The sequence below is a fragment of the Tubulanus polymorphus genome, chromosome 2 (genome assembly GCF_964204645.1).
Source record: "Tubulanus polymorphus chromosome 2, tnTubPoly1.2, whole genome shotgun sequence".
In the NCBI taxonomy this organism is placed as follows: Eukaryota; Metazoa; Nemertea; class Palaeonemertea; order Tubulaniformes; family Tubulanidae; genus Tubulanus; species Tubulanus polymorphus.
Window position 1 is genome coordinate 10,261,938 of NC_134026.1, and position 12,787 is coordinate 10,274,724.

General features: G+C 38.1%; 2 protein-coding genes across 2 annotated transcripts; one reads left to right on the plus strand and one right to left on the minus strand.

Moving 5' to 3' along the window:
- Positions 1 to 807: 807 nt before the first annotated feature.
- LOC141899775 (intraflagellar transport protein 20 homolog) lies at positions 808 to 5,662 on the plus strand. Its single transcript, XM_074786294.1, has 4 exons — positions 808 to 939; positions 1,043 to 1,128; positions 3,227 to 3,330; positions 3,866 to 5,662. The coding sequence occupies exons 1-4, from the start codon at positions 813 to 815 to the stop codon at positions 3,945 to 3,947; spliced, it is 399 nt and encodes a 132-aa protein (XP_074642395.1). The 5' UTR covers positions 808 to 812; the 3' UTR covers positions 3,948 to 5,662.
- A 4,186-nt stretch (positions 5,663 to 9,848) lies between these two features.
- LOC141899702 (uncharacterized) lies at positions 9,849 to 11,124 on the minus strand. Its single transcript, XM_074786140.1, has one exon. It carries the CDS (start codon positions 10,994 to 10,996, stop codon positions 10,067 to 10,069), a length of 930 nt encoding a protein of 309 aa, XP_074642241.1. The 5' UTR covers positions 10,997 to 11,124; the 3' UTR covers positions 9,849 to 10,066.
- Positions 11,125 to 12,787: the final 1,663 nt, after the last annotated feature.

Sequence of the window (12,787 nt, forward strand, 5' to 3'; positions counted from 1 at the left end):
TTTTTTTTTTAAATTCAATCACGGGTCCCTTAATTCCCTCGAAGGTCTATCATATTTTGGGTGATTTTCTTTGGTCACGCCACCGGGTGCCTTCCTTCAGCAAAACCTACGTTTTTACAATGTAGAACTTGGGAACAAATTTCTTGTGTAAAACATAAACTGTCAAAGCCGTTCGTAGAACATATCTGACGATACAGAAAGATTTATTGTCGTATGAAAGATAAAACAAACAAGGCTTTCAATTTGTAATCAATCTTCCCAAAGCATGTTTTTTTCGAAAAAAATGAATTCCTTTTCTATACATCTATTTGATCACGGCGAATCTTCGCTCGAATAGATCTTTGACATTTTGGGGGATTTTCTTTGGACACGGACCACACCGAACACAGGTGCCCCGCAAAACCTCCTATGTTTTTCTACAAGGTAGAATTCTATGAAGTTGCCGAAAGGACACTCGCCTCTTTTTATTCATTAAAACTTAAGACTGGCTGTGCGCTTAACCAAGTTTCGACTTTGACATATTAAGTCGAATTTCGTGTTAATTAAGTCGAATTTCGAGTTTTATTTTCATGTCGAATTTCGACTTATTAAGTCGAAATTCGACTTAATTAACACGAAATTCGACTTATTATCTCGAAATTCGACTTATTATGTCGAAATTCGACTTAATAGGTCGAAATTATGAAAAAAATTATCTCATATGTCACCTAGGGGCTTCCGTATCTTTGCTCTGCCGAGTCAACGGTCGTTTTTGACACCGAGTCCAAATGCGTGATGTGCGTGCGCCCATTCCTAAACGAAGTATAAACAACATGGCCGACGAAGCTTTATCGCGAGCTGGTTTACATTTCGATGAACTAAATAAAATACGTGTTCTCGAACCCGATTCTGCTCAACAGACATCCGAACTTAAAGAAGAATGTAAAGATTTTGTTGAAAGTAAGAAAAAATGGCCGTAAAGCTATTTGAATACGTTTAAATTGTCACCCAAATTGTTGATCATCTTCCAATTCAAATCAATAATTTATTGTTTGTTTCTAAGAAATATCAGATTTCCAGAAGATCGTTGGAACGTTTATTGAAACTGTGGACAATGTAGCTAAAGAAGTGGAAAAAGAAAAAATGAAGGCAAGTGGCTTTCTTTAGGTCTGGTTTCTCCTTTTTACAAAAAAGTGTCTATTTTATCGACTACTACTAATAGTAATACTCCTGCGCCGCCGTACTGCGACTTTTGCAAGTACCAGGCAAGGGGGGTCCGGGCAAGGGATCTCGTTCTAAGTGCCGGTTTTACACAAAGGAGGCTCTATGAATGCTTTTCCAATCCCACAAAGGTCTAACTACAGTTTAGGTCACATTGTCATTGAGGTGCTGTGTTGTTAGTGTAGGGCCTGGGCTAGTTAGTTACCTTATCGTTGGTGGTAAGCTTTTTATAATTGGATGGGCTTATACCAACGTTAGGGATGACAAGGGCTAAAACACGGTTGAAAAAAGTAACACTTCAAAAATATACTTTCTATTCACATCAGTCCACAATTAATGGCTTAATTCACAGACTAACACAGGTACCTTTCGAAATAATCCAATTTTATGTATGTTTCGAGCGATTAATCAACATTATTTTGAGAAATTGGTTAATTTCTCCACAAATTCCGCCACTGGCCGCCATTTCTCTGCATTGCATACATGTGGCATGATAGACAAGGTGACCTACAAGGATTTATATAAAACTTCCAAGACGAAACAACAATTTTTATTTTTGATGGTTTTCCAACATATATTTCAAATCTTCGTGCTTTCCATGATGAATAATGAAATGATAAATTCTGGATGAAGAAAAACGTGAATAATTGTTGATTTCTTAATTTTTTCAATTTCGTCATTTCGTTTTGTTAGTTTGTGCTGTTGTCCTGGCCTCAGTCCACAGGTGAATTTTAGCATACAATGACAAAAACTGCTTAATTTTAATGGGTTAGGGGGTGAGCCATCGTCGTTCCTTCGCCTGTCAACTTTTTCTTCAAATCGCTACAGTTTTAATCAGATCAATTCCAAATTTGGTATGAATGTTCTATGGACCAATACCTACAAAGTACACAGCCTTTTTTGGATTTGGTCAAAAGCTGCATACCCTAGGTATGCAGCTTCTATTTCTTCAAATCACACAACAGAGCTATATCAGCCGATAGGCAGGGGCGGATCCAGGGGGATGGGTAGACAGTATTGGAAGGAAATTTAAGGGCACCTTTCTGATCTTAGGGCACACCCAGTATCCAGTTCAATGCGAGCGCCGAAGGCGCGAAGTCCTTAGAGGGGGGTCTGGGGGCCCACCCCCAAAAAATTTTGAAAATATGGTACAATTTAAAGGCTTTTAGAGGGCTTCTAGAGGCTAGCAGAGCAATCCAGAATAAACGAATTCGAGACAAGATTTCAACAGATGCGGATAAAAAATGAAGCTGGCGAACCCATGAAAGAATGGTTGTCGCCAACTTCGCCTAGTGCCCCTATAATCTTTAAAAGTGCCCCTTAACAATTATACAGAATACGGCTAAGTGCCCCTTCATTGTTAACAATCGGCAAAAATTGCCTCGTCTTCACATTTATCCTTATGTCGTGTGCCATCTTCCAAACCAAAAGTGCCCCTAAAATTTTAAAAATTAGGCAAAAAAGTGCCCTTTTCTTCAACATTTTCCGCGTATAGTGCCCTCTTCTAAAGTACGAGTGCCCCTTTAGCCCTCCCTGAAAAGGCAAGGACAAGGTGCCCTCATCTAAAGCATGAGTGCCCCTTGCAAAAGGAAAGTGCCCTTTTTAATTTATCATGATTAAAGGCTTTACAAATATGATTATCTCTCCTCACTTTCTCGGCAGCAGTATATACCGATTAATTTTATAATTATGCCCGGATTACGGACACGGAATTAGCGGTTGCTGAAATAATGCCGTCAAAAATATTGCCGGTGAAATTTCGAAGGGCACTAAAAAATTCTAGACCGTATTGGGCAATACGGCTAATACGGTCTGGATCCACCCCTGATAGGCTCCTTGTTTACTTTTTGAAGGGCCCACAATGTTCCAGCAGTGGGTCCGGACACCTCCCTTAGATCCACCCATGACTATTACAGACACCTAAACTGCAGTTAATCCCAGCTAGATATAAACTTGTACGATGTTCATCCGTGAAACGGAATCACCAATCGTCCATTTCATGTAATTTCTCGACTGTTTATTCCAGGCAATAGGATCACGGAATCTCTTGAAATCTATAGCAAAACAGAGGGAAGCACAACAGCAACAATTACAGGCCCTGATAGCGGAAAAAAAGATGCAACTTGAAAGGTTTGATTTCTTCTAAGGTCCTCCTTTGAAATACTAAAAAAAGCAGCTGGTTTGCAGCTAGACTGGGTATCAAAATAACCTTGGGGCCAGTTTCATGGTGCATATATTGGTCTAATATGGGTAAATCATGAGAAGAAATCTGCCAATAACTTGGTCGATAAAATGAGATTACTCTGGCATTGGAACCTCTTAACAACAAACTCCTATGACAATCAATCGGATTAACAATGTCCGCTGATGTATGATGACCTATTAGTCATAATGAACAGCTTTTTTCGTCCTGTGAAGTTTGTTGTAACAAGGTTCAAAGCTGCAATATTGATTGGAAGATTATTCCAAAGAGAAGAGGAGCATGGTGGCAGAATGCTCTGTTGTCCGCATATGATTAATGAATTTTAGTTTGATACTAGAGATATGTGTAGTGTAGGCTTTTTCCCTGTAGAAGATTTAGATTTAAAAGTTAATTCATGCGTCAAATTAATTATTAAGTTTTATTTCATTTCAATTATTTGAATTGCGTTTTATTTCATTTCAGATTGAGATTACAGCACGAGTCATTACAGAAAGAGGAAATCGAACAAAATGAATTCATCGAACAGTTCATACTACAAAAGTGAATGAAGAACTATGTTCCCGTCTACTGTTGGCCACTTGTACAGAGACACTTCTTTCTATTCTCACTGGTATTTAATTTGTTATCAATTATCAGGTATCTCATTGGTGCTGGTATCAATCTGCAGCCTGGACTTACCCCCTCCAAGACATTGATTATTTTATGACAATTTTTTCCAATTCGATCATCATGACTTCCCCTGTGTTTCGGGACCTCACTTCGGACATTTCTAATGTAACAATGAACCGACAAATGGACTTTAAATGTCAGACATAATATATTTTTGAAAAGTCAAGATCTCACCGTCAGAAGGACGGTGGTTCGAGGTGGCAGATTGACCCGCATTAAATGTTCATGTACTTAGTTTTCTTCCTCGATCTTTGCTGTTGAAACAGTATGAATAGTTAGCTCCCCGCTTTAAGTCTTATCTACTCTGCGTCTCGTGTAAATGAATCTCAGTTCTCTCGAGAGATCAAGTCCAGTCCTCTCTTAGAAAAAGTTTAACCGTTATCGACAGAATTGAATATAGTGTTCTCCATATGCTGGAATTCTAAAGGGGATGCATTCATTGTTAAGTGTATGATATGGTGGCTGCTTTCGATCCCCCCTAAAAAATATATAGAAAATCTAAGCTTAATTTTGGTGTGATCTTCTATTTTTCAAAACAATTATCAGCATTTATAGAATATTGATATCCACTCTGGTAGGGGCAGCAGATATTTCATACGGGCTGGCTGATTTTCAGTGGGGTGGATGTAAGAATGAAAAGGTAGACCGCCCCTCAAAAACCTGTTGTGGAGAACACTGGAATTAAACCTCTTAACCCTTTCAGTGCGTCTACATCGCAGTGCGGTGTATCAATCAGTGATGGATTTTGCTAGTACACCGCACTGCGGTGTATTGATGTAATTAGTAATTTGTAATTATCTCTATTGAAAAATGGCAGAAAGTTTCAAACATAGTGAAATACTAGTAACTAACGATACACCGCACTGCGGTGTAGACGCACTATAGTGGTATTCCCATTGTTCAACACACTAGGGTGGAATTTTTTAGAATTTTAAAATTTTCTCCAGCATTATAGGGTATTAATTAGTCAGCACTGAAAGGGTTAATGAAGAAATTGAATTGATAACCGGCAAATCAATTTAATTTCGTCATTAAGGTTATTCAGTTCATAATTGATGTTAGAGTCACAAGTAATATTTTGTATTTGAATATTGTGTAATGTATATCTGAAGTTTCTGCTAGAAAAGTTCTATCTAAACTTATGCCGGGTTACTGGGAAACCCATTTGGAGTGAGAACAAATATCGTAGATGTAGAATCATGCATTGTAATGCCCATTCAAAAAGTAAAGAACTGGTCTTAAGTTCGGGTTACTTACGAATAGGGAAGCGGAGTTCCGTCCATTCATATAATACTCGTACATGAAACTTAGCATACATATGTCATAAAAGGAGGTGTCCTAATTCTAAATTCAGTCTAATTCAGTCTAAATTCAGTCTCACAAATTTGGTTTAACTATGGAACTGGTTTCAGATTTTTCACACTTAAAATTCGAATATTAAAACTGTTGCCTAAAACTGTACAAAAATTTAAAAGCTAAATGCTTATACTTATTATTTCAGATTAATTTATTGATAGTGTTTATGGATGTTTACATGCTATGATTATACAAATATTTTGACAACAAAAATCATTACGTTTGTAGTAAGCATTGAGAATAATATAATAATTAATTTCCAAAGTTAACGATTTGTATTTTTTCCTGGATCATATATAGGTTGGTGGCCTGTCACTTTATCTATTTCATTCATAAAATCCGGTATTTCTTCTGTCAAGACCAAATACTGTGAAACCTCGCCTAACTAGACATGGCCAACTTGGACTATTCTACCAAATCTGACAAAAGCGAAATAATTTTCTGACTCCCTAACGTATTTTCCCATCTTTGAATAGGACTCGCTCAGACCAACGACCAATTTTGCCAATGCCAGTTAAACGAAGTTGACGTACATGCACCCAGATCACCAATTTCATCATAGAACTATAAGCGAACGGGAAGGCCGACTCATCAAAAATCTGCTAGGTACCGCTAGTAATCTTGTGTTCGCTTATAGTTCTATGGTTTTATAAAACGATTGAGCTCTTAATGTTCTATTGTCAGTGGTGGATCCAGACGGGGACGCGCACCGCCAATTTTTGCCGAGCAAAGAATGTTTTCAAGCCACTAATGAAAAAACTAGTTTGCTGGATGGTAACCGCAAATTTTGAATACGGAGGACTGACCAAATCTTCACCTAATCGTCAATTATTTTCTTACTATAATATTGCGAAAGTACGCCCAGAATGCACCTCATTGCGTCTATTTTTCCAAAATTTCCCAGATAAGACCCCCCACAAATGGATTCGCGCCGCTCGCGCTGGGATGGCGCTTTGTCATCCAATTGCTTTCATTTGTGCCCCCTTTTCAAAGTGCTGGATCCGCCCCTGATTGTCACACTATAGTAACTATTTGCAAATAACTGAATTTGAGTTAAAGTTTCTAACATATCAGATGGAAATGTTCTACCAGGTGAGTGTATCTCATTACACTTCCCTAGTTATACTGATGGAAATGCTAAGCATTTGAGTGTGTGTAATTGGCCCCGCAGGTAGATTTCAGTGCAATTCAAGAGGTTTTGAGGTACCTGTCTTATTTCAAGAATAGGCGCACGCCGCGCATGATGCAATAAATAGGATACGAAGATGACAAGATTTTACTTGTAGGCTTTCCGGCACATACAATATTTGAAAAAGTATCGATATAATTATTTAAGTCGTATTGAAAACTGGTGGAAATAAAAGTTACATGATTGTTACTGCCAATGTTGTTAGAAAGGTCGTATTTTGTTCGGATACATCGATACTAAGACGGCTAAATACGCGGCAACTATGATTAATACTGACGATTGCGAAAAAACTTGCTTTCCTCGACAGTCAGCGTCGATTCTTCGTTTGTGAATGATACACGTTTCAGCAGTTTACTGGAAAAGATTATGAAATCAAACAGTTAACGATTTATAGTATTCTTTTTTTAATCTCACATATTTATTTTCAACATCCGCTGTGACTGGAAGACTGATGCTTATCTCAGTATTCCAGAGTTAACGAGCAAAACCCGCAGTTGTTGATTTAAGGATTTATCTTCTGACATTTTCGTTTCTCTGATGGTGGTGACCTTTAGTCAAAATATCGAAACTGTCAGCAGAATAAACTGTTATATTATTATCAACTGTGGTGTTTACTCACTAATATCCACTGTTATTTAACACCGTGGTGTGAATAAAATCTACCCTTATCAATTATGACCGATCCCTCCCGGGACTCTTTAACTCTATATAGCTTTATTTCCCACTGAGCGCCACGCATGGCATCATTAGCGGGTTCGGTGATTCTTTTTTTTCCGAATTAAGGGCAGGGAACACGGAGGAATCTTCGACGAAAATTTGTTGCCACCAGGATTCGAACTCATGAACCTGGATTGACCAGACCGGCGACTGACGGCTTCGACCATTCGACCAGCGCAAACGTTTGTTGAGATAGTTTGACACGGCTTGAGCGGACGGAGTCAGTCAACTAATGAACAAATTGCAGAAAGATCTAAGAAAATTTGAAGACGGGGTCCAGAAAAGAAAAAGCATTTCTCGGATAAAGCAGCCATGTCGTCAAAGAGCATTACACCCTCAGTGTTAGAAAAGTTGCAATTTTCCGGAGCATGAGAGTCAGATTACCATGTTTTAACGATCTTTCTGGCCAAAAAGGCCAACATCATTGAGAAGGCATAGTCATGCTTTTGGCGTTATGGTAGCTGATTCAAGCCATGTAAATAAATCTTGCAGATATTGCAAATTCTTTTACAAATGCATAGCGGTCGTTTTATCGCGCAGAAACATTAATTACGACGTTGAAACGAGAGATTTTCTCGTTTTAACGTGCGATAAAATGAAATTTTTCGTTTTTTTTTAAACGAAAAATGTCATTTTATCACATTTTGCTAAAACGAAAAATAGCTCGATAAAACGAGAAAAGTTGCGCAATAGAACAAATGATTTTCGTTTTATCGTGCTATTTTTTGTTTTCGACGTTTTCTTCTTTTAGTTTTATCGCGCGATTAAAAAACGAACTTTGAAGCCGGGCGCACTTGATGATACGATAATATGAGGATGATATGATATGATGATGCGATAAAGCCATGCGATGAAGCGATCATACGATCAATCGCAAAGTTGTGCATCGGGCTTTAGACGTTTGTGAAAAAATTATGATGTTTGTCTTTTTTTCACATGGCCCGAATCAGCCACCATGGTGCTGGTCCAAGGACTAAAGTTTGCGTATCTCGTGGTTTCACTTGGATCCTTGGTTCCGTTTCTTTTTGCGAGGAGTTTCAGTTGAAATGAGTCTGTAATTTGTTCTCTCAGAACACATTTATACGCTAAACTTAATTATAACTTATATGGCCACAAAGGAAAGATTGTTTCTCATCGCCACCCGCGTCGAAAAAAATACGTTCAAAAACGAAATAGCCCGCCCGCATCATAATCGTTAAATGATTTACTATAAAATAAAATCCGCACGCTCGCGCGTATAGGAAGTTCATGAAATCGAATCGGCATCGATAGTTTAGTTTTGACATCTGCAGCCTGTCGCAAACGGAAAGACCCTTCGAAAACTCTGAAAATAAGTTTCGTTGTGTTTTTATAGGGGTTTCATGTATCTATTTCTTTTCCGAATTTTATATTTAAGTCCATTTTCTTTCAACGTCCATCTCTTGAATTTCCCCCTTTTTAAAAACTAAAATAAACGTTGCTGTGACGAGAAACGATGCATCTTTTTATGTGGGCTTGCATATTAAAAAAACAAACATCCGAGTTGAACGGATTCAATGTGGACGGAATACTGTTGTAAATACATGTAAAGCTGGTTGCTTGCACCGTTACACGGTTATACTTATCTTCATATTTTCTTACCTCGGTAAGCTCTGTGTTTTCGTCGGTAGCAATGTCGCTCGTATCCCTGGTTCGCCTTCCCTTGCGAATACGACAGGGTCTCGCCGTACAGCTCGCTCGTTTGACACTACGACAACGACACCAACTGCAACCGTTGAAATATCTCTTCGCTATATCGGCAGTAGTTCGACAAGCGACTTTCGCTGGAATGTACCTCCTCGTTCCACGACCTGTCTGCGACAGGCCTATGCCGACGCATGTCAGGAATAAAATTAACAAACACCAAGCTCTCATTTTCTGTCTGCGTCTGTGAATCAAAACTTATATAAACTTATGAAAGAATGGAAAATTCGCTGTCAATTCCTTCGCATAACCCAGGGCCCATTCCACAGTTGCGAGTTAAATGTTATGCATATAACTGTTTAAATAAAATCTAATTCGCAACCGTGGAACTGATCTTTATATTTTTTCTTACCGAATTTGAATCACTTGTTCGTGTTCAATATAGTAAATCTAAATAAGATGCGCACAACTTAGAAATTGACAACGGCTGCAACCCTATTGACGGCACACAAGAGAATATCGCATTTGAAAGAGTGTACGGCTGTAATATACTAAAGAATTTCACATAAGATACAAATATGATCAATTTCACATATATATATATAATATATATATATATATATATATATATATATATATATATATATATATATATATATATATATATATATATATATATATATATATATATATATATATATATACATACATACATACATACATACATACATACATATATATATATATATATATATATATATATATATATATATATATATATATATATATATATATATATATATATATATATATATATATATATATATATATATATATATATATATATATACGGATAACAAGCCAGGAACTTCAGCGAAAATGCCCTCGTTCGATAAATCGGCGTCTAAGCTATTGTTATTAATTTTATCGTTAAGACGAAGTTCACAATGGATGATACATAAGGTTTTAAGTTCGTCGCAATTTAGTTGTTTTTCTCCATAAATCTATTTACACTTCGTTCGATAGTTCTGTCCACGTTTATCATTCGGAGTGAAATCCCACGCAGTTGGTTAGCGCGGTCTTAATGCTTCTAACCACGGACAAAATCGCTCGGTACAAATCGCTGCTCCGATTCCAAAACAACTGCACCAGTTGCATCCGTCATAGTAGCGCCTGCGAGCATCGGAGATTGTCGAGCACATGCGTTCCGGGGTCATCGACATACTACTGCCCGAAGATATCCGACCGTGAAGACCATGCTGGTTGATCTCAAAGAAATGTTGTTTTTTCGGTTGTCGTCGCAGACGCGTAGGACGAGGTTTAGTGGGTGGACGACGAATGGCCGATTCGTATTCCTGCATTTCAGGGCAGGGCAATTTTGAGCACGCCGCTCGGCCGATCCCAGTACAGCGACAATGGTTACAGCCATCGAAATAGAACTTTTCTAAATCTGACACGAGTGCGCACGCAACGTCAGGCGGTGTGTAGCTCGAAACGCCAGGCTTCTCAACGGAAACGGTTTCCTGAATCAAATGACAGATGCGGGTATTGCAGCGAGCCTCCCCGATACCTTTACATCGGCACCAATTACAACCGTCGAAATATCTCTTGCGGGAACTAGCATCTCTGGGCGTCGTGCAGGCTTCTAGAGCTGGGATGTACCGGTCGATATCCACGTGGCCGTCGTGTTTGGCACCGTGGTGATGATTTCGAACGTGATCGGGCCGGGCGAGCGACGAATGCTCGCGGTGTCTGACACGACACACTTTCCGTGTGCAGCGTGCCGAACCGATGGTTCGACACCGACACCAATTACATCCGTCGAAGTACCGTTTGCGGCTCCTCGCGTTGGCCTGGGTAGCGCACGCCTCAAACGCCGATATATAAGTGTGCGATGTGGCGCTTTCGTGGTCAAACTCCTCAACCACGGAGAAATCGGTTGCAACCACGTAGATAAAGAACGTCGAGAAGAAAACCAATAAACTTACAAATCTAATCATTGTGTATATGCCAGTCTATAGCATTGATATCATCAGCAATAAATTATGAGTTCTCTTCCCTAGAGCACTAGAGCACGTATAAATATATATATCTCAAACGAACATAAATACAACTACGTATACTCTATCCCAAGCCAATGGAATTATAAACACTAGTCTACGTCAATTCAAAAGCTCTTATCTCTAGTAAGCCAGCATGTTTGCTTGGAATTTCGACCCTCTCAAAACTGATCTGAGATTAAAACCGTTTCCGGAACGAGAGAAATAGTTCAAACAATACGCAAACATGACGTATATACACATCAAGTATAGATGTTGTGTGTATCGTTGGTTCCGTGAGTCCATCAACATTTCTTGGACCTAGCCGATAGAGATGTGGGGTTTCCTATTAGTTGACTCATTAGTGGCAATTAAATTGAATTATCCGTATTAAACAATTTGATGCCGTAAACGATACAGGAAACGAAGTATTTTTGTGTCAACTCCATTTATATTGTACGCATTGAAAATTGAAGTTTAAGTCCGCGCACTGAGAATATAAAGTTTCCTTAAGGTAGTAAGTAATGTGCATTTCTCTGTAATTAGTAACAGTACATACATAGTTTGTATCTTTTCATGTCATTTCTTGAAAAGGACTCGAAGAGATGAGTCGAAATCGATCGAAACGTTTGAACATGTAAATAAACTCATTATCATCATGAAGATTGTGATAGTTGCGTTCTTATTATTATTTAATGTGCATGTGTGAAGCATGAAAAACTACAGGTCCATGCCCACGCGGGGAGTGGTTTCTAATGCTAAAAATCTGATATTTCACAATTCAAGGGCCCCTGGTGAACATAAGACAGAAACCAATGACCTTGAAATTCACCACAATCACGAGCTTCAACTTCGCAATTGATTGTGATTACAAAATATGCATCTGTACCAATGTAAATAGACAAATTGTATATATTTCAATATTCAACTCCCCTCGTCCTTTCTCCAGATCTGAGCGTGGCTATTCTATTACAGAGTATTGACCAAGTTTATGCCTAGTTTAATTTGTTTTTGAGTTGTAAGAACTCGTAATTCTCAGCAGAATTATTATATTCTAAATTTGAAATACACACAAATCCTTACTGTATGATTTCTTAAAATAAGCAATCATGTAACAACATAAAATTTAGCTTCTTTGCAAAAGGGGTGAAATGCGAGGACGGTATACCTTCCACGAAGAGATGTATCCTACGACAGCACTAATAATTATCAAATATTAAAAGTTAAAGTTACCTAAAAGTTAAAATTTTCCTGATATTTTGGTATCTACAAAATGAGGAGTGATGACACTTAAGATGGCTGCTTATTGTGTGACATTTGACTGATGGAAAAAATCTGTCAATGTTCAAGGTGCCTACCCATATGCCCATCACAAACTCCAATGAAAAATGGGAAACCACTAGGAAGCTACATATATCGGAATTCAGGCCAGAGATGATCTTTTCGAGCACAAAAAGGTCACAGGCCTTCATATCTCCTATCCACCCTGTTTTACTTATGCCGAGGGGACACAAACATAGTGAAAGATCAAGTGTCTTCAAAGTTTTCTTAGAATACTGCAAGGAATTAGATGTTACTTTCACTAAGAATAACTAAAGGCAACTTACAATAATCTACTAAGGCCCAAAACTCTTGAACTCAATATAAAAAAAAATCTGAAATATATGTCAATCTCTCATATCCTTTGGAAATACTGTAAAAAATATTTCATTTCTCAATATGTTTAGATTAAATTATGTATTTCTGATTGAT

Coding starts and splice junctions, on each gene's coding strand:
- LOC141899775 (XM_074786294.1), top strand. CDS start 813: ATGGCCGACGAAGCTTTATCGCGAGCTGGTTTACATTTCGATGAACTA. Junction 940..1,042: donor ATGTAAAGATTTTGTTGAAA/GTAAGAAAAAAT, acceptor TTTGTTTCTAAG/AAATATCAGATTTCCAGAAG. Junction 3,331..3,865: donor AAAAAGATGCAACTTGAAAG/GTTTGATTTCTT, acceptor ATTTCATTTCAG/ATTGAGATTACAGCACGAGT.
- LOC141899702 (XM_074786140.1), bottom strand. CDS start 10,996: ATGATTAGATTTGTAAGTTTATTGGTTTTCTTCTCGACGTTCTTTATC.